At 46.9% G+C, this 27,196-nt stretch overlaps 1 protein-coding gene across 3 annotated transcripts in view; it reads right to left on the bottom strand.

The window, feature by feature from the left end:
• Nucleotides 1–11,166: 11,166 nt before the first annotated feature.
• LOC115321098 (L-gulonolactone oxidase) overlaps nucleotides 11,167–27,196 on the bottom strand; it is a 44,464-nt gene continuing 28,434 nt past the window's right edge. For all 3 annotated transcript variants that reach the window (XM_040206365.3, XM_042289544.1, XM_042289545.1), the window contains 3 exons: nucleotides 23,136–23,300; nucleotides 18,657–18,747; nucleotides 11,167–11,811 (listed from right to left, as the gene is read on the bottom strand). In XM_040206365.3, coding sequence (XP_040062299.2) covers nucleotides 11,680–11,811; nucleotides 18,657–18,747; nucleotides 23,136–23,300 — 388 coding nt within the window. In that variant the 3' untranslated portion in view covers nucleotides 11,167–11,679. The remainder of the gene's footprint in view (nucleotides 11,812–18,656; nucleotides 18,748–23,135; nucleotides 23,301–27,196) is intronic.

Raw genomic sequence — 27,196 nt, 5'->3', positions numbered from 1 at the left:
ACTGGATCGGCGTAAAGACCCATGACAGACCTAGAAGAAGAGACCAGCCACGTATATTGAACTTGTTTTAGAGTCGGTGCATAAGACCAACTTGCTGAATGAGCAATGCATGGGAGCTGCCGATAATTTAATTCCTTTCAGCATTGTGTTGCCGTGCCGGCAAGGCAATCAAGCGCCGTTCTTCGCGGTAAGGAATTAAAGGAGCAATGCAACGATATTCAATTGGAGTGTTTTTCACTTTACACGAGCTTACTGGCACTAGTGGGACTCAAGGATACTCGCATGCAACGCCACTGGCCAAGAAACTCCTTTGTTGCGCTGTAATTTCAAGGACAAAAGCGATCACTTTCACTCAATCTCTCCTTTGTAAAATATGATGACGTAACGTGGGGATCGCAGTACGATATGCAATGACGATATTTGAATGCGGTTCATAGATTGGACCCGAGCATTGCGTGTCCAATCGCCGCAACGACGACAATAGCCGAGCCATAACAATGTCTGGAACTCAGCGCGCGTCCTGTGCTTTGCCAACTCCAGCGCGTGGCTATGATTAACATTGGCGGCATATAATCGGCTCCAGATCGCGTGGCCGCTTGTTCTGGCTGCAAGTTGAGGGAATGAACGCTGCTCGTTTTTATTTAATTTTTTTCTTGAACTTCTATTGCGTGGGGTGAAAAACGAACGCATGTTTCATAGGTCATTAACGTCAGGGATTCGTTCTAAGCGGTATTTGCGTAAAGTACAAAAATTGCTCCATCGCCCCTTTAAGCCCGATTCACACTGCACCGTTTTCTTACGCATACGTTACGAGATCTTACGTTGAAGTCACCGGGACAGATGCGCTTCATAAGCGAAGCTACCAGCTCAAGGAGAAAGAATGACACGCGACATTCAAGACACGAATGTTTCGGTGACTTGTAAGGAGTATTCACTGGGCGCCATATTTGTGGGTGCTGTTTAGAACGCTTGCTCAGAACGAGCCCACATTAATAGGCTGCTAAGACCGGCAATCTTGATGGTGCGGAATGCACGTTGCAAAAGAACTCTGGAAGCTCGCCATCTGCACGCGCTCAGCAGTCGCGCACACAGCTGTTAGCCCCGTGCGCGACCGAAAGCGTCGCTGTAATCGGCCTTCCACGATTGGCCGAACGCTGACTATGACGTCGGAAAGGGGATTTCTCATCGACGGAAATAAGAGGAGTGAAAGAACTTTAATTTTGACGGTGTTGGCAGTGTTGCTTTGAGAGCGCAATGATTTCAAGCTTCCACCATGCTATTTACAAACACCATCGAACTTGTTGTTTGCAAGGTAATGACGTCACAAGGGGGAACCATAGGAGTGCGCCACCAAAACATCTCGCCGCTAATGGTCGCCAGTGAATATTTCCTATACGTAACGTAACTTAACGTAAGAAAATGGGGCAGTGTGAATGAGTCATTCCTCTAGTCACTGGATCCTGAACAATGTAGCGCCATTGCTCCCTGCCTGCTATACTTCGTTTCAGCTTCGGTCCAGACGCAGCCAAAGCTACAAGCGCGAGCTCCGGGCTTTCAGCATCCCTGCCAAGCACGCGCGCTCGTGCAGTGCAAGCACTGTTCTGGGCCACATGCTCGCGCTTGTAGCATCGGCTGCGTCTGGACCGAAACTGAAACGAAGTATAGCCGGACACAAACAAATATTAAAGGGATACTTCAACGAAATTTGAAATATTCCCGTCGTGTTCAAGAATAGGTTGAATATGATCCACAATATCCGTAAATGATAATCGCACGTTTGGATTTTGAGCCTGGTGGCTCTGTTTTTCGTTATAAACGTCCCACTCTGGCAAGCGCTCGGAGGAGGCCCAGCGGAGACCACGTGACATCCAACGCAATCGTGACGTAGGTCGTCTCGGTATGAGCAAAGCTACGGCGAGGCTGACGTCGAGAGGATGGCCTAGTCGTTCCAGCCACCGAAGCGGCTGCTTTTGTACAAATTTTGAGGGACGGGTTAATCTTCTATAATCTTGTAGGGGGACAATAGCGACTTCTGCGACACATAAAAGGGATTCTCGGGAAGAGGGCAGTTCCTCCTTCCCCTCTTCCCTCGTAGTGGCCGGAAGCGAAACACTCACCGTTACTAGCTGTCAAGGTTCCTAGACGGGCATTACAAGCGAGGCGTTAACGACATCCACCAGGTGCTCTTTGCTAATCGTTTAATTCGTTTTAAAATTCCGTTTCGAGACTTTTTTTAACAAGATGTTGGTATGTTCGATGTGATACTGCTCCTTTGAACACATATAGACCAAAAAATGAGCGCCGAAATTTCGTTGTAGTGTCCCTTTAACATACAGACGACCAAACCTCTCAAGGTGATCGGTCTTGGTTGGTTGTAACGGCAATGCGGAGAGCAAGTCGTCTGCTTCTTGTGCATGAGTTGCGGTGACGTCAGGATGACACCGAGCGCTTATTGGCTGATGGACAAGGCTAATGGATGTTTTAAAGTCTACCCACATTTTTTTTTTTTTTTTTCAGTTATCCAATAAAAGCTCGATGTCGTTCTGACGTGACCGCAACTCCTGCGCAAGAAGCCGACGACTTGCCCTCCGCATTGCCATTTCGGTCCGTTCAAATCTTTGAAAAGCCAGTCCCGAAACAAGTCGCACAAAGGTCGCTATGGAGCTTCATCGTACTAAATGCGTTTTTCGCCTATAAAATTGTCTTTGGCGCTGTGCATGCAATCCACTTATCAATCATGCTTATCTTGACACATCTCTTACAATTATATTGTTGTTCCTGCGTATCTAAATAAAAGAAAATTATTTTTCAATGCCGCCAAGCAGCGGCGATGCACATGATGGCGCTTGTTTCGCAGGTGTGTTGATAACAAAATCTCGATATTCGAGAAACCTCTCCATAAAGCTACCCGTCACCAGCGAATTTAGATCGGCTCACCAAGAATGAAGAGGCCAAGAAACTGCTCATCCCATGAACAAAGAAATGGCGACCATACGGGAAGCTTGGCACTATACTTTCCCAGGATCCAGTTGCATTAGATTGTCATTCCAGGACACAATAGCCGATTTCACCAGCCAGTTTGACTACGCCACCGCTGCCGCAATGCATCGAGGGAACTGACTGGCCTCCTGCGAACAAAGTTATGCGGCGTCACGCATGTGCCGAACGCTTGGCGATATCGGTCTATTGCAAGCATGTCGCCTCACTGGTGCCTCTGCGTGCAAGCGCGTGCAGCGTGCGCGTGAAGGTAGTTTTGAAAGCGCGTAATAGCACGTAGTACTTGCCCGCAAGAGCAGAGACATGCATGCGGTGATCGCGTGTCCTGCCAATGGAGATACCTATTAGCGGCGAGATGTTTTGGTGGCGCCCTCCTATGGTTCCCCTTTGTGACGTCATTACCTTGCAAACATCAAGGTCGATGGTGTTTGTAAATAGCATGGTGGAAGCTTGAAATCATTGCGCTGTCAAAGGAACACTGCCAACACCGTCAAAATTGAAGTTCTTTCATTCCTCTTATTTCCGTCGATGATAAATTCTTTTCTGACGTCATAGTCAGCGTTCGGCCAATCGTGGAAGGCCGACCACAGCGACGCTTTCGGTCGCGCACGTCGCCAATCGGCGACGCGAGCGATCGAAAGCGTCGCTGTGATCGGTCTTCCGCGATAGGCCGAATACTGACTATGACGTCAGAAAAGGATTTATCATCGACGGAAATAAGAGGAATCGAAGAACTTCAATTTTGACGGTGTTTGCAGTGTTGGTTTGAGAGGGCTATGATTTCAAGCTTCCACCATGCTCGTTACAAGCACCTTCAAACTTGTTGTTCACAAGGTAATGACGCCACGAAAGGTAACCAGAGGAGGGCGCCACCAAAACAATAATCCACGCTTCAGAGCAACGACTTACCCATTTTGGTGCTTCAGTTATCTGAAATCACAGGAGACGCTTTTTCGTCCTCCACCAATTGTAGACAGTTCGAGACAGAGCAAAGTAATATTACACGAGCTTCCCCTAATGTAATGCTGAGGATGTCGCACTTTTTAATCATTACGATCGGTAGTCGAGTCTCCTCTGTACTAAACACCAAGATGGCGGAGCCCACAACAATATCGGGGAACAGAGTGCCAACACACGGCAAGCGAGAAGTCCCACACCCAAGAAAGGCGGGCGGTGTAGCATTGTCCCTGCTTGGCTGTAATCGTGCGTGTTCACAACAGCCACGTTGTCCCGGCTCGCGGCGCCAGGAACAATATTTTTGTCCGTCTGCCGCTTTTCAGTTCTGGTTGCTCCGCGGAGAGCGCCACTTTTATCCTCGAAGGCATAATAGTCGGTCAGACAACCAAGCCGGCAGTCATCTTGGTCATCTAGGACCCATCAGGGCCGTATATACAAGGCTCTGGGACCCATTCATCCATCCATCAAGTTTTTTTTTTTTTTTTCTATTTACGACAGAAAACCTGCAGCGCCGAAACTTTGGCATTATAGCCGGTACAGTGTAGTGATGCTGTTTCAAGAGCCATCTTGAGCGTACGCTATCAGCAAGATTGACACAGCGCTCCATAACAAAGCCAATTCCCTTCCCACACCATTCTGGGCCAAAGGCATCTTATTCCATTCCCATTTTATTCCGGCGGGATCGCAGAAGAGCGGAATGATCTCGAAATAATTCTAACTCCTAAGTGGCAGTTCCGCGACAACCCGCACCCCCCCCCCCCCCCCCCCCCCCCTGTAGTCCGCTTGTAGTAGGCGCCTATGGTTACAGCTGCCACACGTGCAACAACGAGCGCCGTACTCACAGTTGACATGAAGTCCGCCCCCGGCCATCGAGAAGCAAGCAGTTAGCGGGGGCGGAGCTTCGTCGCCCACGTGATCACTCCACGTTTCGGTCTTTCGGTTGACTTGCGCACCGCGTTAATGCTATTAACGCGAACACAAGCACGGGTAAATAAGCATGGACACTTTTATTTCCATACTTCATAAATGCGAAGTCCGCAAGTCGGGGTAGTAGTAGTAGTAAACAATATTTATTTGCCCAAGCATGGGTTAATGACTGAACGGGAGACCCCTAGGGTCGCCCCGCTAGCCACCCCTCAGACGGCGGCCTGAACCCTCTGGGTTTTGGCGGCGTCTTCGGCCAGCTGGACTAGTTGGTTCTGCACCGAGGGGTCGGAGCATAGGAGTAGGGTTTCCCAGCTCTCCTGGTTGTCGATCTTCTCCAGTAGGGGGTGAGACTTGCGGTCGATCCTGCTGCACTCCCACACCATGTGTCGGAGGTTGGCGTGGCCGCCGCAGAGCTTGCAGTTTGGCTTGTACTTGTCGGGGTACCATTTATTGAGTGGGGAGGGGCTCGGGAAGGAGCCCGTCTGGAGGCGGCGCCATGCCACCGACGTCCTCTTGTCCAGCGAGGGGTGCGCGGGTGGATAGCGTAACCTCTCGCCAGTGTAGTGATCGAGAATGTCCCCGAATTTGACCAGCCTGTCACTCCCCGAAAAAAAGGCCAGAGAAGAGTCCAGCGGCTCCCCGGCCCGGTGAGCGAGTTCTCGGGCCGCGCCGTGTGCCTTCTCGTTGCCGGGGAGCGACGAGTGCGCCGGTGTCCAGATGAGCTGTACTCTCGTTAACGTCTTCTCGGGGTCGCCCAGGACCTTGAGCGCGGCTGTAGAAATTCTTCCTTTGGCGAACTGCCGGATGGCTTGCTGCGAGTCGCTGACGACGATGCGTGCCCCCCGGACTCGGATCGCGAGGGCGATGGCCACCTCCTCCGCGACTTCCGGTTCGGACGTTTTGATACTGCAGCTCGAGATCACTTCTCCCTGTTGGTTGACCGCTGTTGCGACCATGGCACCCCCGCCAGCTCTAGCAGCGTCCGTATAGTGGACGCCCTCCGCGATGCTTAGCCGTTCCTGGAGCGCCTTGACTCGCGCCGCTCTGCGTTCCGCATGATGCGTCGGGTGCATGTGCTTTGGGATGTTTGGTATGACGAGGGCTTCCCTGACCCGCCTAGGGACGTCGGCCTTCTCCCCCGTTTGCCTCTCGTAGCGGATTCCAAGGCTGGCCAAGATGTGGCGGCCCGTGGCACTCTTCGTCAGCCTCTCTAGCTGCGAAACACGCTGAGCTCCTATGATCTCCTCTACCGTGTTGTGCAGACCTAAAGCAGCGAGCTTCTCGTTCGAGGTGGTGTCCGGGATGCCGAGTGCTCTCTTGTATGACTTTCTGATGAGACAGTTGAGCTTGTTCGTTTCCGTGAGGCCGAGTCTTAGGAAAGGGAGGACGTACGCCAGTCTACTGACGACGAAAGCGCGTACTAGGCGCACGAGGTTCTTCTCCTTCATGCCATAGTTTCTACCGGCGATTCGGGAGATGAGGCGCGTAATTTGGTACGCAGTTGCTTTTAGCGACGCTAACGTTTCGGAGTTGTTTCCGTCGGCTTGTATCCTGAGGCCTAGGACTCGTATGCTCCTGACCGTGGGGATTCTGTTACCCTGGGCGTACAGCTCGATGTCCGACGGCAGCTGGCGGGCACGGACCGGCTTGAGGAGGAGGAGTTCGGACTTCTGCGGGGAGCAGGCAAGGCCCCTTGGCTCGACGTAACTTTCCACCGCCCGAATCGCTTCTTGCAGCGTGTCTTGTATGAAACCGTCGCTGCCGCCGGTCACCCAGAGCGTAATATCGTCGGCGTAAATGCTGTGGTGTAATCCGCCGATCGCTTCTAGCTTCTCTGGAAGTCCGATCATGGCGACGTTGAAGAGGTACGGTGAAAGGACCGAGCCCTGGGGCGTACCTCTTCCTCCTAGCATGATGTCGTCTGACGTGGCGCCTCCGATCGAGATTTGCGCCGTTCTGTCGTTGAGAAAATCCTGAATGTAATCGTGCGTGCGAGCGCCCACTCCGAGCATTTCCAGGTTCTCGAGAACGGCGTCGTGCTTGACGTTATCAAAGGCCTTGGTAATGTCAAGCCCTAGTATCGCTCTCGTGTCTAGGCGCGAACTCTGCTCACCGTCTATGATCTGATGCTTGAGCCGGAGCATGATGTCTTGCGTTGATAGCTGTGGTCGAAATCCGATCATGGTGTGTGGGAAGAGTTGTTTTCGTTCCATGTAGTTGTTCAGTCTGTTTAGGATAACGTGCTCCATCAGTTTTCCCACACACGAGGTGAGGGAGATGGGGCGCAGCGCATCAAGCTGGGGCCTCTTCCCCGGCTTGGGAATCATGACCACTTTCGCCGCCTTCCACTGCCTGGGTATTTTTCCGTTCTGCCAGCACTTGTTCATTAATCGCGTTACTGCTGCGACCGCCTCCGTGTCCAGGTTTCGAAGCATCTTGTTTGTGACGCCATCGGGACCGGGGGCCGACTTGGTCTTGAGGCCGCGTATGACGTCCGCGACTTCGTATTCTGTGATGTCTTCGCCGAGGAGGGCGTTCGCCTCTCCACGATAGGTTGTTAGCGGTCTTCTCGGGTAGTCGCCGATGTATCGCTTCCGGACGTCTTCTATCAAGTCCGCCTCTCCCCCTTCGTGCCTCCTGATGATTTCGCACAACTTGTTTCTCTGCGCAGTCTTGTTACCCTCCGGGTCGAGCAGGTGGCGCAAGATGTTCCACGTCCTAGGCACGTTCGGCTGCCCGTCGAAGCCATCGCACGTGTCCTGCCACTGCTGCGACGTGACTTGGTTAGCATGCGCCTCTATGGTCCTGCTGAGTTGAGCTATTCTTCTGCGCAGGCTCCTGTTTCCCTTCTGGGTTCGCAGTCTCTGCTCCAGCTTCGCCTTTGCCTCCCAGAGGTGTAGCAGTCGGCTGTCCGCCACCGTCACGTTCGCCTCTTCGGGAACGACCTTGGTCGCCCGTTCGGCTGCCGCTCTAAGGCTTTCCGACCACTCTTCGATATTTACAATGTCTTCGGTTCCGTATTCCTTGAGTATTTCCCTGAACGCGTCCCATTCCGTGATCTTGCACCGCTTGCCTTTCGGCTTTGCCGGTCCCGCTGCAGTCGTGATGCAGAGGACGAAATGGTCGCTCCCGAGATCTTCCCACGTGTTGGACCACAGAGGGTCTTCGGTGCCTTTTACAAAAGTAAGATCTGGGGTCGTTTCTTGATTTCTGTGGTTACCCCGCCGCGTCGGTTGGTCTGGATCGGTGATGAGAGAGAGGCCGTACTCGTGCGAGTCGTTCCACAGGTTCCTCCCTTTGATTCTTTCAACTTGATACCCCCAATTCGGGTGTGGGGCGTTGAAGTCCCCCGCGACAAGAAGGGTCTGCCCTTTTGCGATGTTCGTAGTCGCCTTGAAAAGGGAGGCGAATCTGGGCCTCTTCGAGGGGCTGCTGTAAACGTTCAAGACGAAGATGCTGCGCCTGTCTTTCTTTTCGTGCGATATGATTTCGATCAGGACGTGATCAACCGTGGATACCCCGGTTTCGTGCTCTATGACCGGGATGTTCCTCTTCACCATCGTCGTGACCAGTGTCTTGTCTTGCGCGTCCTTCCCGTATGACTTGTAGCCAGATAATTTGAGCCATAGTAGTCTGCGGCCAACAGGAACTGAAAACCAGTATCCATTAAATCAACACAAGGACGTTTTTGTATAAACAATTTTATTTGAGTATTTACCTAAAGGCGTTTATCGACGTTCCCACTCTTTTGGACACGACGTTGACGTCACCATACTAGGGTCTTTAAACAAATTCTACAAAAATACTTTTCAGAAGATACTTCAGCGAGTTGGAAAGTAGATTCTACATGGCACCGGCAGGAAATATCCAGACCTTTAAAACCACAAAACGTGAGGGCGCAAGTGAGCTGGTGTAGGTTCATCATTGCAGAAGTAACCGAGACTGCGGTGACGACGGAAAAACGAAAGGAAGAAAGAAAAAATCTCAAAATATGTCCCCCGAAAAAAAGAAAGAAAATGTTAGTGCAGCAATGTTTAAGAAATTATTATCAAGGCACACGTTTTGAATTGCAACCTGCCAAGAATGACCTTGTTCTGCATACCACGCATTGGCATCACACATACAATAATATGACGATTTTGGGGGAAAAACGATAACTTAACCAACAAAAAGTAAAAGATGGTTGCTGCCGGACCCAATAGGGTTCAGTTCAAAGGGATTAATAAAATATTTAAAGCATAACCAAAAAAAAAAAAAAAAAACTGAAATGAATAAGGCCTTCAGATGCAGGAATTATATGTCAGATATACTATCGAGTACGAATGCAATCCGAACAGCGGAGAGCGTGGCCTACGATACATGTTCGCGTTACCTAAAAGCAGCTAAGAATTAATTGAAAAAAAATGCATCGTGGAAAGGGGGCTGCGAGGATGCGCGCCTACTCAGGTGTTGGCCGCCTTGGCCGCCTCTTCCGTCTGTCTCTCTTTACTACGCAGTTTTATGAGTTCCTAAAGTCCGCGCTGCAGCCAATGCTACAAGCGCGAGCTACCCCGCGCTCTAGGCTTTGAAACACATTTATGGCGCGAGCGCTCGTCCTGCGGAAGAACGCTTCAAAGCAGCGACCTCGAGCTCTCGTGCTTCTGGCATGGACTACTTCCAAAACCGACGCGCCCCATCGCGGCGAAATACCACGCAGTGCACTCTGGGAACTAGTTGGCCACTCAGTTTCGGTTTCGACTGAGCAGCTTCATCTCATGCTATCACGCCGCGACCGAACGCGCTGCTTGCGTTTTCGATTATCTGACTTTTCACGAACGTACAATACACTCATTCTCGAGCGATACAAAACGAAGACCGGGGCACTTTCCTTGGTTCCCGAAACACCGGATAGTGTGCGTGCGTATGCGAACGTAGTAAGGCGTGGCTTTGTCACCTCACCCCACGAGTGCATGTTTGAGCTCAATTTCAATAATCCCGTCTAGTACCAGTCAACTACAACTGAAATTTGTCCATCTGGAGCCTTATACGTATTTTGTTTGCCAAACGTCCGTTTCTTGTTACTTCATTGGGCGAAAAGAAAGCCGCATCCTCACGGGGTATCGAAGTTGAGCCCAGCGTTTACGCATGAACTTTTAAGGAAACGCAATAAATTCGACCTCACTACTGTACAAAAGTTACTATGATGTCTTCCTCGTGTCATCATATATCTCCCACTCGAATTTTATGCTGGTAGAAGATTAACTTCTCGCAAACGCTGAGATCGGCTAGCTACGACGGAGGCCCTAACAAGCGTCCCCTACTCCTCGCTAAGCCTTTTTGGACGAGCTTTTACTGACGCCCAAGATCTGCGCCTGAACGGTGTCTGAAATTATCTCGGCATACTCAGGCAGGAAAAAAACAAACACAAAACAAATATTATGGCCATTAGCAACCGTCAAACGCGCTCTGAATTCGTTCGAGCACTTGTATGAAGAATGTAGCACCGCGCGCCGGACGGGCATGAACCCCTATGCGGTGCGCATGGGGGTCCAAGCCCGTCCGGCGCACTTCCGGGGAACGGTGCGACATTCTTCACACAAGTGCTCGACTTTTGCTTTTTCAAAACGGTCCGTATGTGCGAATTTGCCTATATGATTGCAGGATAACTTTATGTGCATACGCGGTGTTGAATATCAATGGAATGCAAGCAAGTGGGGACTTCACTTCGTGCGGTGTTGAGGGGTCAGTACAGATAAGAGATAAGAAGTGTGTCAAAATTGAGCTTTTCAATGGCGCCTCCGAGTTTTACCTCGCATACTCAGGCATATTATGAAATACAGTAATTACAAAAAGTAATATTTCGTCTATGGACGCACGAAACAAACAAACTTCCTGATCAACAACACTAATGTAAAGGCGCGAGCTCGATGTATGCATACCTATTGGTTGCTACAGCTTGTTGAATCGTACACAAGCAAGATCCCCGAGCTTCGCAGCGTCGAGATTCCCAGCACTGGCTCGTCCACATACCTCAATTGGAACGCTAACAGGAAGGCTCAAGTACAAAAATACAACAAGCATGTGTTAAGACAAGCTATACGTCTCAGGCTTGTGCTAAAGCTTCGAGGCCTGGCCATTTAGGTTAGTTTAGAGACCACAAATGACGCTCTCGGGACCAGAAAACCATCTCTTGTCGACGTGTCGATCGAAACCGAAACCATGCCACCCTCCTCTCTGGCCAACTAGTTCCCAGAGTACAACGCGCGCCGTGTTGCATGCAGGGCTTTATGGAAGTAGTCAATTGGCTGCCGTCTCAGAGTTCGACAGGTGGCGCCATCTTATGAAGGCTTTTTGCAACTCTGAGACGGCCCGCCGCCGCAATCACTGGACCCGATCTCGAGCTCGAAAGTCCGAGTGCCTTGCCGAACCCTGACGCAGAGCTCGCGACCAATCGTTCGGTGGTTAGGCCTTCCCAAAGTCGCCCATTTTTGCCACTAAAGGCGCTAACTAGCAGCCGACCGAGGAGCCTCCTGTTCACAGCCCTGGTCCCATAGACGACTGCAAGCGGGGCACCTGGCCGCCGCCATGTCTCTGCTCATGCTGGCAAGTGCGTGCATTTACAAGCTTTCCGAAGCTACGTTCACGCGCACGCTGCACATGCTTGCACGCACGGGGCACCAGTGAGGAGCCATGCTTGCGATTGTCTCCAGTTGCCTTTAGGTTGCGCAGCGTGTATCGAAGGCCACGCGCTCCGCTGTTCGCTTTTCATTCCTATACCCGATTGTACGTCTCTAACCCCTCAATGACCAAATGAGCAGACTACGAGCTTAAAATCCTCTCCACGTATGAATTGACAAACATGTCGTGTGGGTCCATCTGTCGGCGAATGTCGCACCATCTCGCGAAGTTGCGGTACATGGAGTGGAACTCCTTCCCAGTCACGTGGTGGGCCTGGAACGAGAAAAACGCGCAAGTGTGACTACCTCCCAGGCAAAAGCTTTCCACTCCCGGATTGAAGGCCGAAAGTAACCGGGGATTTAATACAACAGAAACGGCGCTACATGGCAAGCAAGAATCTCGAAAACAAAGTCTGTCAAACAAGTAAACTAATAGGCCGACGTAAAAAAAAAAAAAAAAAAACGGCAAGAGATTGCGTTTTCGCGCTTGGATATGATGGCATGCGCTAGATCCAGAAATGGAGGCGCGACGCCGGCAACTACGACAGACCAATAGGGCCGCGCACGCAAACATGGCGCGCCGCTGGCAACCGTTTTAGACCAAGAGAAGAGCGCGCGCAGTCGAACTGAAAAGGAGTACACAAACAAATAGGAGCGCACAGGCTTGTCAAGGGAAGCGCACAGTAAGCCAAAAATTGCGACAAGGTCGGAGGGCGGCGGTCAGGAGTGTAGCCATGGAAGGGAGCCTAAAATCTAGCCGACCCTATACTATACAAATGCATTTTGACCCCCCATCCCCCCTTCTCCGTCATAGACACCCCAGCCATCCCAGCACCCCCCCCCACCCCCAACCCCTCCCCCCGAAAAATATTTGTGGCTACGCCTCTGGTTGCGGTACCTAAAACTGAACTGTAATATCCAGCACTTTAATATGTGCAGCCTCGGCCTGTCCTTCTACTCTATTTATGATACAAATACGTAAATAATTAGGGATGCCGCGAACTTTTTCCGATTCGAAAGTTCAATGATCGAATCAAGCGGTTCGAAAGGTTCGAAAGATTTCGAATTTTCGAACTTTCCATATCAAGAAATTCGACGGAAGTCGAATTTTCGAACTTGCTAAAGTAAAAAGGTCGACGCTTTTCGAAATTTCGAACTTATTACGCTGCAAACTTCGATGTTTGTCGAACTTTCGAATTTGATAGACTAAAAATTTCGATGATTTTCGAACTTTCGATTTTCTTGCACTAAAACGTTCGAAGCTTTTCGAACTTTCGACCTTCCTACGCTAAGAAATTCGATCATTTTCGAACTTTCGAAATTATTAATCTAAAGAATTCGAAAATTGTCGAACTTCCGATTCCTGAAAAGTCAAAAGTTCGACGAACTGCGAAAGACGGGCGGGCGGTTTCATTTGGATTCAAGCTGTGAAGTACATTTGTAATTTTTTTTTTCTCACATTTTTACATGTGGCGCCGCATTACTTGCGAAAGACAATGCCGTTTATTTCAATCGTCTGGCATGCTTGGTTTTAAAGAAATAGATTCCCGAAGGAGAAGGACGACGGGTCTTTGACAAGTGTCGTTTGTACCATATTTGAAGCGCGCTATAGCCGAAGATATTTATGGTAGAGATGTTAAACTTTTTAAGAATGATGTATGTATAGCCTAGGTAAGTGTAGTCTTAAGATATGATTCCTATTCTTCAAGACGAGTTTCGAAGAAATATCCAAACATGTATCTATGGGCAATTATGCCCTAAACTTGGTAATTTTTTTCGTCTTAATTGTTTGAGGTATCGCATTTAAATTAACACCACGGACAGTACATATCATTAACATCTGCAGAATACAAATTAATGTATATATTGTTATTTTCATGTTGAGGAATAAATTAACTCAGGAAAAAAAAATAATATATACAGGGTGTTTTTATTCTGCCCCCCCCCCCCCCCCCCCACCCCCCCGCCCCCCCGGGCTGGCGGTCACAATTACTGATCTGCACATGCCACTCTGCACTGGCAAATAATCCAGCACATCCGGGACACTCGTCGTCCCATTTAATTGCCTGACCAACTTCGCGCAGTCTAAATATCACACCCGAACATTTCTAAACCTGATTTCGTGAAAACCAGTGAGGCGTGAAAACGTTTAGCGCCGTTCACACTCTTGGGACCGAGTAAGACCGAGAGAGACCAGACCGTTTTTTAAGCCTTTGGCGGAGCTGGTCCTAAGAGATCGCAAGAGGGTTAAAAACCGGTCTGGTCTCTCTCGGTCTTACCAGGTCGCAAGAGTGTGAACGGGCCTTTATTTGAAACTGAAACTGTGGCGGAACATGAAAACCGGACTTCGAACTTTGCTCACTTGGACTTGAAAGAAATTCGAAACCTAAGTTTTTTTTCGTTCTTTTTTTCGAATTTAGCGCTAAAAGAAAATCGAAACCTTCGAACTTTATGTAGAAAGAAATTCGAAATCTTCGAATTAATCAAACTTTGTCTATAAAAATTGGAAACGTTCGAATTTTTCGATTTTCAGATCCAAAGAAATTCGAAACATTCGAATCTCTCGAATTTCAAGTTAGGGAAGTTCGAAATCTCCGAATTTCTCGACCTCAAGTAAAAAAATATTCGAAATAATCGAGCCCAAACTTTTAGAAACCGTGAAAGCGTCGAACTTTTCGAACTTTATGTAGAAAGAAATTCGAAATCTTCGAATTTATCAAACTTTGTCTATAAAAATTCGAACGTTCGATTTTTCGAATTTCAGATCCAAAGAAATTCGAAACATTCGAATTTCAAGTTAGGGAAAGTTCGAAATCTTCGAATTTCTCGAACCTCAAGTAAAAAAATGTTCGAAATAATCGAACCCGAACTTTTAGAAACCGTGAAAGCTTCAAACTTTTTGAATTCGAAACTCCACGATTTTTGAAAGTTGCGAATTTTTCGAATTCGATTCTCCGTACGGTCGAAAATATTGAAACCTTTCGAATTCGAACATCAGTTCGGTTCGAAAATATCGAAACCTTTCGAAATCGAACCTCGGGTGGTTCGCGGCATCCCTATAAATAATACTAATATTCCGAAGGCAACTCCATCGATATCACGAAGAAACACCCCTGTTAATTCATCGAAGCTTTTTTTTTTTTCAAAAAAAAAAAAAAAAAGAAGAAAGCCGAGCCGTTTTGTGAGCTATAAACGCGCTGATGCATACAAATTATTTACGACAACGAAGCTACAAAATGAATTTCCCAAAAGATCGTCCCTCGCGTTTTCCCCATAATAGCTAACGCACACCTCCTAGAATTCGCTTTATTTCCGACGAGATGCCCTCCGACTGCAGTGTTCTTGGACAAAAAGGGTGATTGGGACCAGGGATCACCAGATTTTTCGAACATGAGGAATGTCTCTATCTCTTAAATGATAGACTGCAGTGATGGAAGTGCCATTTGACCTTTTGGAGCAGGCCTTGTAGCACGCAAAGTATTGTTTTGGAGCAGGTAGTGGCCCTTTTGGAGCAGGGTCCGGCATACGTTGGCATATTACTTGAAAATGAAATAATGCTGCATTACTATATAAAGCCCATCTCCATTATTGGAACACAGCGCCTGTCGCCTTTTTAAGACAGGATATATGAAATTCAACAAAGTAAACACACAAAAAAAAATTAAATAAAGTTCATCTGCTCGTCAGATAAAAAAAATACAATTAAATATGTCACACTGAGTTCTGATGGTACAAGATATTTAGTTTTATCAGCCTGCACTTCTTTTAAGGTATCTACAGCAGTTGAAGGTAAACGTTCGGCAGCAGCATCTAACGACCCTAACTGTTGTGAAATGTTTTAGTTCAGATTAGAGTTGTCTTTCGGGCAGCAGCTTCAAATATTGCGGTATCTGATATTCGCTCCAAAAATTCCGATTCATTTTCGATGTGCTGGCGAAGTCACGATCGGATCACGGCGAGTTAACCCGTTGAGTGCGCTCCTTGGCATGCACCAACGCGCTGCAGAGAAGCGACACCCGCGGAGCAGACACCGCAGTCGCGCGAGTCGCACAGTGCTTTGTGCTCCGAAAAGGACGGTGAGGCTTTACCAGCGCTACATCCAGAGTTTGGTGCAACTCAACTATACTTCGTTTCAGCTTTGGTGCGAGCGCAGCCGAAGCTACAAGCGCGCGCATGGAGCCCGTAACGGTGCCCACACCGCACGAGAGATCTGACTGCAGCTGAAAAAAATTGTCGTTGAAAAATGTAATAATGTGTGTTCCACGTGGTAATGAAAAAAAAATACAATAAAAAATGTTTTGAACAAATACTTTTTTGCGCGCTTTAGGTGGAAGAAATTACACTTTTTTTTATAACGAAAGGGAATAAAAATGCAGGAAGTTCACAGCCGCGCTTTCTTTACGAAATTTCACTGCAAAAATTATACAAGCTAGCTCAACACACTTCTACTTCGTTAAAAAAATAATAGATCATCCAAACCAAAATTGTTTTATATACATCTTTTTAACATTTAAATTAAATATAAAAATTTATTTTATAAATCAAATATAAAAATATAATATCAAAAATATTTTTAGCGTGCTTTAGGTTGAAGAAATGACAACTTTCTTTTTTATGAAGAGCATGAAAATTAAAAAACTGCACAAAATGCAAAATCTGCACAAGCTGGCTTTACATACTACCAAGTTCATCATACAATAATAAATCTCCCGAACCGAAGAACCGAATTTTGTTTTAATATTTTTATTACATAAATTAAATATAAGAATTTATTACATAAATCAAACATTTTTTTGCGTGTTTTAGGTAGAAAAGTGACAACTTTTTTTTTATGAAGAGCATGAAAATGCAGAGAGTTCACCGCTGTGCATTCCTTACAAACATTTCACTGCAGAGACTGCACATGCTGGCTCCACATACTACTACTTCATTACACAATAAGAACCTATATTTCTTATATTTTTATATACAACATTTTTTTGTGCTTTAAAATAAAAAAAATTACAATTTCTTTCTTTTTTTAATGACGAAAGTGCATCAAAATGCGGAAAATTCACAGTTGCGCGTTTCTTACAAACTTTCACTGCAAAAACTGCACAAGCTGGTTCCACATACTTTTACTTTATTATACACTCACAAATAAAAAAAAAATGAACGTTTAATGCGGCAAACTTGTGCCGAGAAAAGTAAAGTAACAAAGACCATGCACACTTGATGGCGGCGGAAGGACACAGCCTCAAGCAGCCATGCAAAACTCCTTTAGTACGCGCGTGGGTATCTAGGAGTTTCCGAGCTCGAAGAAACAACAAGATTCTCGAGACATCTGGAACATTGCAGTAATTCGAACAAAAGAGGGATAAAAAGGACAATCGCCAAATTCAAAAGGAGTTTGAATTTGGCGATGTCTTTTGGAGATTTTTTTTTTTTTTCTTCCCCACACAATTGGTGTTTTTCGCTGTCAGATGTAGAAAAGGCATTTATCAAATCTGATGTTGAAAAAAAAAAAAAAAAAAAGGAGATATGATAAAGGAACACGGGGTTCCGAAGAAAGGAGCCTCGCCGACAGCACACGCCGTGTTCCAGATCAACACAAAATAAAGCTGTAGATAAAGATAACTTCCTGTGAAGCATAAATATTTCTCATTCACGATTACCTGTTTTCTCCCGCTTGTGTATAAAACCGGCTCGAGCCTAGGTATAAAACCCTAGATATAATGACCAGTATGTGTACGGTGACCATGCTCTTTAAAGTAGAAAACGGGACATCAAAGGAAAGGGAAAAGAGAGTGGGGGGGGGAGAAGGATGATGAAAGAAAAAAGCAGCTATGATACTACTCAGTACACCTTGAAAATGCACATTATTCTGGGGCTTTTCGTTGAGTAGTTCAATACACAAGCACCTTTCTCACCCACTCTGCAGACCCCAAGCATGCCAAATTTAGTAATATAAAAGAGCGCCCCATGCACATGTCTGTGCAACAAAACTTTTTGGCCAGTAAAGCCAGAGAAAAAAGCCAAAAGCATGCTCTACTGGAGATAACGTTTTGGCACCATATTTATTTCATACACTGTCATGAAGAAGCTTTTTTTTTTTCTTCCATTCGCGTGACAATGATTTTGCACGTTCCCTCGCATATGGGACATTCGGCTTTAAAGGGATACTGAACCGAAATTTCGAGCTAACAAAGCAAGGCTGGACGGATAGGCGAGACGCTGCAAAACCCAAAACCATCACTCATACAGCGATATCGCTAACGGATCGCTGTATTTTGTAAAAAAAGTGCGCGACTGAACACGGCCGACGAGACAAGTCCCGTCACAATTCCCCCCATTCCTTCTCCTCCTCGCTACGTCCCGTCAAGCTGGTGAACCGAAGCGGGGAGGAGAGAAGCGAGGCTGCTTCCCCTCATTCTCAAATTCTCCCAAAGGACAATGACGTCAAAGACCTCCCTTGACCGCGCCCTTCTTATCCAAAAGTATGGCCATCTTTGAGATATCAATGTATGAGTGATGTTTTAGACTTCGTAGCGTCCCCTTCAACGCTTCTGCGGCCTTATTTTGTAAAATCCAAATTGTGGTTCAGTATCCCGTTAAGACGGCCAGTATGAACCTCTAAAATGAAACGTTTGGTCACCCTAAGTATGCAGGCAGAAAATGAGGGAGAGGAGGAGACGAGTGTGCACGGGGACGTCAGAATGCCAAGCTCTGGTTGGAATGGTTAGTGGGTAGACCTAAAGCCAGCTACCTTTGTCTCCACTGCACCCGTCGAACACGTTTGAACGCAAACACCAGATGCCGGCATTCCATGTTCTTATGCGCTTGAAGGGTGCAGTGGGGACAAAGGCAGCTAACTTTACATCTACCCACTAATCATTCGAACCGGGGGTCAGTGTTCTGACGTCCCCACGCACACCCGTCTTCTCCTCACCCTCAATCTCTGCCCATGTAACGACTTAAATTTGCCCGAAATTCCAGAACCGGTCAGAGCAGATTAAATTTGATCTTCATTGCCCGCTCCTCCACTCAAGGAAATTGCGGGTGAAAGTGGCACTTTGGTTGGGCAGTCATACCTTTCACGGTCGCCGGAAAGCGCGGCTAGTGCAAGGAGACTACACTCACCTTGGCCCAGTGAGGTCTGCCACCAAGGCCTCTCATGATTCCCTCGTAGGCTGCCCAGTAACGCTCGTGGGGGACCGTCCTACCGTAAGGCCTGGATCGAGATATGGCCCACGTGAAATTTGCATTTCAGAGTGACTGGGTGCGTGTTACTCGCTCACGACCACTCACGACGAGAGGACACGTTGGCCCACCGGCGCCATCTATGGGCTGGCCCTGGAACACTTCCGACCAGCGCAGATATTTCCCAATTTCTTACGCGCCGTCCTCGGCGTGGACCACAAATAATTCAAACAACATTATAGGCAACCATTTTTTGTAGACAGTGTGTGGTTTGATCTCGCAAATACTACGAAGCCTTCGGTCTAGTTTTAAACAGGTCGGAATTGTTCCAGGGCTGCCTGTCGGGTGGTGCCGTTGTGAGCGGCGATTACGTGCGGACACGACGCACTCGCTCGATCTCAAACGCTAATATGTGAGCCAGCCCTTGGATGGCATAAAAGGCTCAAAGTTCACGGAATACGTCGGCTCAACAAGTTAGAAAGCTTGGCATCTAAAGAAAGCTCGACACTTCTAACGTTGGCAAACCTTTCGAGCAGCCCTCTAAAAAAAAAAAAATATTTGTAGCAACAAATTAATTGTCGATCGACGTTTCTGGCCAATCCCATGACAGAATGGGGTAGTGCAGCTCACTCAGAATCAGAGCGAAGTGCCCACATTAGGGAGTTTTCACGGATAGTTTCTGCCATCCCGCTATGTTCTCCACAACCCGCTACGAGATTGGGGACTCTACAGGTGAGGCTAGTGCGAGGCATGTGCAAAGTAAACCCTTATCTCGATATACAGAAGGACTCCTGCATTTAGTTAAAAAGAAAACTAATATATTACAGTCCATTTATAATTACAGCAAGTTCACCCGTGTTCAGGAAAGCCGCGCTAAGAGAAGCCTCCAACTGACAAGGAGAAGATCAATTTCAGAAAATCCTATGGAGGTTTCACTGCAGTATTATTTAAAGGGGTTAGGACACGGCAAAAATAAAATATCAGATACCATATTTCCCGGTGTACGCATTGCGGTTTTTTTCAAACATTCTTCTTGGTGCGTCTTATACAACAATGCGACTTACCGTAATATCCCGAGTCATCGCCCACCCCCCTACCGCCTGAAATTCATTAAAAAAGTGGGGTGGGCCATGTCTCGGTGGGTGAGCACAAACACTTGAAAAAAAGCAGAAAAAACCGCCTATTTTTCTCTGCGTATCTAGCGCTGATGCACAAGAGATACATCAAACTCAAAACTCGATTTAGTTTCATTGTTTTATAGAAAAAAAGTGCTCACGAAAGAATATTTTACTATAACGAAGTCCGTTACTTGCATACGCGCTAGAAACACCGCCGATCTGCATATAGCGCGAACGTTTGTTCCGTGAAAGAAAGTCACCACTATGTTCTCCTAGTTAGTCAAAAAAAAAAAGAAAGAAAAGTCTACAAGAAAATAGAAAAACCGACCAGGCGCAACGAGCGAGCGAGCGGACCAAAGAAGCGACCAAGAGCAATGCTGGGAAAGCGGGAAAGCCGGCGGTCGCGTTGGCAAATACTTTGGCGTCGGGCCAAGTCGGGCGCCTTGTCAATTGCAAGCTCATGCGCAACTTTCTTGTTTGGTGCGTACATACGTGCATCCGTGCACGGCGGGCTATCAATGCACGGTTGGGACGCTCTGCAAACGTCTGTGTAGGGCGTTCCAGCAAAGCTTTATTTACGTGTTGGCTTTGCCTAAAATATTGCCCAACCGCTGTCGAGAAGGGCGGGAAGAAGGAGCGGGTTCGCGGTGACCTTACTTCGGCGGAGACAGACTTTGACCTAACACTCCGCGGTTACATGAACAAACTCTTATTTTGTTATCTCCATCGTTCTCTTCTCGCACGGATACACGACCACTTTGGGGTAGCTCATGAAAAATGCGTAAACAAAAAGAAGTGTCTTTCCCTCCTTCGTTTTACTTTGTCACGGACGTCCTCCAACTGTAAGGTCCGCGGCCGCGTCATTCGGGTAGGATGAGTGTTCGCAAATCGGAGAGTCCACGCTGAGGTATTTGAAGGGGTGGGCGATGACTCGGTGCTTTTTCGGAAATCGATATTGGCCCAAAAAATGGGGTGGGCGATGGCTCGGGGATGGGCGATGACTCGGGATATTACGGTATATGCGTTTTTGTTTTAGTCATGGTGCGACGTTTTTTCATGCGCTGCACGCCATCGTTCATAGAGCACCATAACTATGTAGTCATAGGTGGTGTTGCCCCTTCCAGGAGGCACTGCTGTTGTCGCACTTTTCTACACTTTTCATAACTGGCTCGGACAGCGAGAAAGTTTACGGTTTCTCCGAAGAGGCTCAATCTCGATAGGCAAGACAGTGAGAATAAAGCGCATACAGCATGTGATTGACGTTGCCTAATTCAACCATGGTTCTGTATTCTTTTGCTTCAGTCCAGTAACACTGACAGGTAAGCTGGCTGGTACGCACGCATTGCAGGAAATTTTCTCGTGTCTTTATTAGTTTCCGTTTGATGAACAGTTTTTATCTGCCATGCTCCAACTGTGCTGCTACATGTAAAAGGAAGGATTGCGACTAGCTGATCTTTTACCGGTTGTGTCATAATTTATCTATCTGCCTACGCGTTGATGATTGTGCCGTCTCCATGACTTGGCCTATAGGTTAGGCCGAGTGGTCCAAAGGTTGGTTCGCAAGTGTTTGGCATGTTAATCTTTCATTCGCTGAGCATGTGTACACTCAAATAAAGTCGACTACCCTCTCATTATGCATGTTTCACTTCCTTTTGCTATGAAACACTCGACTGTTCTCGGCAGACGATGCCATGCTTTAGACATTTCTCATGAGCCAAAACGTCGAAGTTGTAGCGCATCTAACTGTACGCGTGAACTAGCCGATTGTACCAAACTCCAATTTTGGAATACCGATACGAGCAGAACGAACTAATTTATCCCTTGAATTATGCAAAGAGGTGTGACTCATATAAAGGTGTGACTTAAATACAAACTGTTCTGCGAAAACGGCTCAATTTACGCAAGTCCGAGTTATACAAGGGTGCGACTTATAGTCCAGAAAATATGGTAACCAGTATACTGCTAGGACGCATAGTATGTTCCTATATTTCTGCTAAATTTGTTTTGAAACTGGCGCAATAGTTTCGTGGATAAAACAATTCATATGCAGAGACCCTCGGATTCGCCATGTCCGAAAAGGCCGGTGGCTGTTGAGTCGGCGACGTCCTCAACCCAACGCGTGCCGTCCCTTTGCACGCGCTCACAGACTTGTCTCTCTTGATGTCTCAAGCTTCAGCTTCCTCGTTTAACTTTCATGTTTCGAGCATGCAGTTCCTGACGATTACATCACCGCTCGTTTCGTCGAAGTCTTCGACACTGATGGCAGCATCGATGAGACTGATTGTTATTGAGATGTTGGAAGCTGGTAATTTTGACTGCGACCTTGCTGGGGACCAGCTCCAGAGAAGATTAGTCACTGACAAACTCGCCATGGTCGCATCCATCCGTGACGATCTCGCAGGTGCATACAGGGTAGAAGGTCAAAGGGCCAAGGGCGAGAGCAAGAATAAAGTTTGAGTAGCTGAGTTACGCGAGAGGTTTTGATTGTACCGTGACGAGGCGAGCTTGGGCGATCATGGGGGTGCCTAGAATGAAAGAGCGTTCATGATCATGTTCTTAATGGGCGCCATAGTGCAACTAACTTAGACAGCGCTGCCTGGTCGCCAGATGAACATGATTGAAATTCGTGAATTGATTCTTGCAATTATTAGAACTCTAAAAATCGTGAAGCTTGGTGTAAATATACTAATTAGCCTATGAGCATTCCATTTCAAGAATAATCTACCCTTTTGATTTTTTGTGTCCTAGCCCCTTTAATTGTTAAAATAACTAATTTAGGCAACAGAAGATTTTTTTTTCTTCAGAGTTAAACTGTGAATGGAGTTAAATGGAGCTCTTAACAAGCAGCACTTTCTATTGGAATTTAAGGTAGATATTCCCCGCTAAATATAGCGAGGAAACTGTGACGTCACGTCACACAACACTGTGACATCACATCATGTGGCACCAGGACATCCTGTGACACCGTAACATCACATCACATCACATCTCATGTGACACTGACATCACATCATATGGCACCAGGACATCATGAGACAGTGACATCACATGACATTATGTTGGCACCAGGACATCATGTAACACTGTGACATCACGCGAGACGTCAATATCACATGACAGTGTGACGTCATGTAACAGAGTGATATCACATGACACCATCACATCACATTCTGCGAAAAAGCAGCAAAATCCTCCTCAAGCCACTGCACAACCTCTTTGGTCGTTTGGCTCTTTGGGAAAGCGCTAAGACACGGATTAATCAATTATAATCAATCCACTCGTCGAACTGATCCCAACTTGCCTGTACATGATGACATTGATGTAGCACGAGTCACGTCCACACGCTGGGCTGAGGAAGATGTCATCCTGGCGCACAAACCGAACCTCCACTGGAATATGCACGTACGTGTCCGGTGTGTTGTCAATCCACTCTTTGAGCTTCCATAGAGCCAAGGCAGTCTTCTCCCTGCAAGCAACCAACAAGAGATGAGATCCAGAGAAACGTAACTGGCAGACTCCCAGAAGAAATAACAGGCACATCGGTTTTGACACGTAATGAAGCATTCTAAAGAGAAACTAAAAGTCAAGTGATCATGGAGTGATCGCAGGTTTATTGGAAATTGCTCTTGGGAGATAAGGCCTTTCAAATTTAAAACTGACATTTTCAAATACCATAGTTACCCGATTCTAACTCAAATCCAGTTTTTATGCCTAAGATGAATGATTCCAATGTGCCCCCATTTCAGTTTCATATCCAATTCTAATGCGCAGGCAATTCCACCGCAACTAACCAAAAAGCTGTATTTGTATGAATTTCGAGTGACGGGTTAATCTTCAACAATCTAGTAGAGGGACAATAGCGACGTCTGTGCAAGTCTGAGACACACAAAAAAGGGTCCCGGAGAGAAGGGAGTTCCTCCTTCCCCTCTTCTCTCGTGGTAGCCGAAAGTTCAAGTCACAAATAGTTCAAAGCGAGACGGGCGTCGTCACTACCCGTCGGTGTTCCTAGACGGGCATCACAAACAAGGCTTTAGCAACATCCACCAGGTGCCATTTGCTGATCGTTTAATTTGTTTTAAAATTCCCTTTCGTGTCTTTTTCAACAAGAGATTGGTGTGTCCGATGTGGTACTCCTCCCATGAACACGTATAGACCAAGCAATAAGCACCGAAATCTTGTCGTAGTACCCTTTTAACTTTCTCCTTATTGTGAAAAAAAAAAAAAAAAACATTTTGAAGGTTTGAAGCCAATTAGTTTCCCTTTAAAATAAAATAAAGTGCCAAGTTATAGAATACAAAGGTCTGGAAATATTAATGTCTGAACTTAAAATTGAAACTGTAAATAAATACATTAAAAAAGTTTTAAAATGTGTGGCTACATCAAAGTTTACTATGAATAAAAACAATTCGGAATATACGAAATCTGCCCCATACACCCAGGTACCGATTCCGTAAGCTAGATCGCTCCAGCTGAAACTGTTTTTTTTTTGCTCAGTCATCAAGTTAGGTTTTGTGGCACTTGAGCCATTCCATGAAGCAGTTGTGTGCAGTCGTGAAACGGAGGTACACCTCACATGTGTACTGCAAGACACATTCATTTTATGTTCAATCTTGGTTTCTTCATAGCACACCTAGCAGTTTCTCCGCTTCTCAAATTTTTCAGACTTGTGCTGCAGGTGGCCTGGGGGCGGGGCAGACTCGCTCCTCATCATCACGATTAAAGAGCTGCCAGATCAGCTCCTCCCTGAAAGCCAGCTGGTCAAACCGGGCACCGGCCAAGTCAGCTACGGGATGTCCGGGTGTTCTTTACGGTGCACTTGAAAAATAATAGAACTGTTCACGCAGGCCACTGTGTGACCTAGTGAGTTGGTCGGACTCGTCCACGCCCAGCATCGAAGCACCGTAGTCACGATTTGGCGGGGGCTTCCTAACAATTCTTCTACCTAGTCCATGTGTATCCTCACTTCTCATTCCGCAGGGCAGGGACGTGCTTGCTGGCTGTGTGGACAGTGCTCATCATGTTCACCACACGTGTGTCCTTCCACTCGAGGTAAAGAATGTTTACCCTCACCCACCTCTGAATCTTTGAGCTGCGCCGGGAAGCCTCGATGACCTTTACGCGTTGTTCCACAAGCCAGTGCTTGACGGTCGAGGAGGTGGGCGAAAAGGTGCGTAGGCGTATAAAAATTGTCCATGAAAACTTTGTAGCCTTGGTCAAGGTACTCAGCATAAAGCTCACCGACGACCTCAAAAGCCGAACCATTGGGTCCTGGCCTTTCACGCCTGCCAGTGTAGATGAAAACCTCGATCGTGTATCCAGTTTGCGAGTCAGCCAGCACCCAAAGCTTCTAGCCCCACTTTGTCTCTTTGTCCCGGAGAAAGTCTAATTCCGGAATGGGCTTTTGACTTTACCATCCTTTCATCGACGGACATGTCCTGATGGGGTTGGAAGTGCCTTGCTGATGTTTGATTGATGTGACGGAGCAGCCAAGACACTTTCCGAAACTTGCCTCCTGACACTCGCACATTGTCCGGGTCAGACGCGTGCAGCATCTCGAGTAATGAAGAAAACTGTGCCATAGACATCACCCATGGAAGAAGAAGACCTTTAAAGAGGGCCCCCACATTCCAATAAAAGTTCAGCCGAGGAACCTCCATGATACCCATGTAGATTACCGTAAAATACCAGGCAAGCGCCCACTCATACTTTGAAGATAATCACAAAAAAATGGGGGATGGGCGCTTTTCCGGTCATCAACTTCACATATAAATGTACTATCCATATTTTCTCAGATCTTACAAATTTGGTAATGGGTGCTTAATGTGGAATGGGCAGATGCGCGGTATTCTACGGTAGTAGTCTAATAAACTGTTGCATCTCACTGGATGTCACACCTGCCCAGGAGCCGTCCGGTCGAGCATACATTGGTTTTTCAAGAACATGCATCCAAGCATATTTATTAATGGCTTGGCACAACCCTTCAAGGACCTCGGAGGTGAAGGACAGGAAGAAGAAATCCAGTGCTCTCAAGAGTCTGTGTGGGCCACTACGAAGCGCGATGCCGAAATACTTCCCTGGCTGCAGTCTAGGTGAAAGCGTCACTCGATGCTGAGTTGGTGGCAGAATATTGTTTCTATAGACCTTTTCCGCAAGGGCGTTGCCATCTTGAATTGTTGTCACTTCCAGTATGGACGAAAACATTACTTTGCCGTCACCATGCCAATAGAAGACATTTAGGACATAAGCCTTACCGTCACATATTTTCGTTTTGGCTCCCCTCAATTTTTTTACTAGTTACAGGTTGAAACGTTTTACTATTTTTTCGTCGCCCATACTGGAAGTGACGACAGTTCAAGATGGCGGCGCTCCTGTGAAAAATGTCTATAGGTTGTCAAGACCTTAAGCAAATAAAATTAAGCATTGTCAACATACACAGAACGGGTGCACTGGCTCAGGACCGGTATGCATGCTTGAAGGGGGCTCACTTCCGAGCGCCTTTTGAAGTTCTGGGTTGATTTGACAAGCTGTGTTCCATCAGCGGTAAAATCAGATGATTCAATATCATCATCTAAAACTAACTCTTCACTGCTCGCTTCACTCAAAAATTCCGCAGCCTATGCAGGACAATCACGCGATTTAGAACACTTTTTTGGAAGCACCCGATGCACACCCGACGCCATTTTTTGACAACAGTAGGTTCTATTTCGTGACAGTGACTTATTGCTGATAATTCGCTACCTCACGTGAAAAAAAGAAACTACATCGAAAACAAAACTATGGTTTTTCGGCTACCCCCAAGATGGAGTAACATGTTCCAGCGCGGCAAATTTGAATATCGGCGGCGCGCTATCTGTCAATCACAGGTGATCAATGACCTATGGGCACGGTAAGGAAAGAGTTAACATGCCGGACATATTAATTTTTCCACAAATTGCTGGTTTGGTACATGATCATGTGTTCAGAGTATTTTTCTACGCTGGTTTGGCCTGCTTTGTGATCTGCAGCAGGCAGTGTACGCTTTGCTCATTGTACCTCCGTGCCACCAATTTTTTTTGGCCCTTCCCTACTATAATTTCTGAAGGGCATTATGGGGTTTTTATAATAAACAAATATATACTGCCGAGACCGGTTATAACAAAGTCGGTTATAACGAAATAGCGGCTACAGCGAAGCAATCACGATTTCCCATTCCGTTTTGCACTTCGTAAACCGAATTCGGTTACAACGAAATAGCGGATACAGCGACGTGATTTCCGATTCCCGTTGACTTCGTTATAACTGGTCTCGACAGAAAAAATTGGTGTAATTCTTACTAACTGCCAAAATAAAAAAGCTAAAGTCATAAACAAAGGTGTTTGGCTA

The sequence above is a fragment of the Ixodes scapularis genome, unplaced genomic scaffold, assembly GCF_016920785.2.
Source record: "Ixodes scapularis isolate PalLabHiFi unplaced genomic scaffold, ASM1692078v2 PGA_scaffold12__126_contigs__length_90152505, whole genome shotgun sequence".
Lineage (NCBI taxonomy): Eukaryota > Metazoa > Arthropoda > Arachnida > Ixodida > Ixodidae > Ixodes > Ixodes scapularis.
The sequence above is the reverse complement of the archived record's forward strand: the minus strand, read 5'-3'. Positions and strand labels throughout refer to the sequence as shown.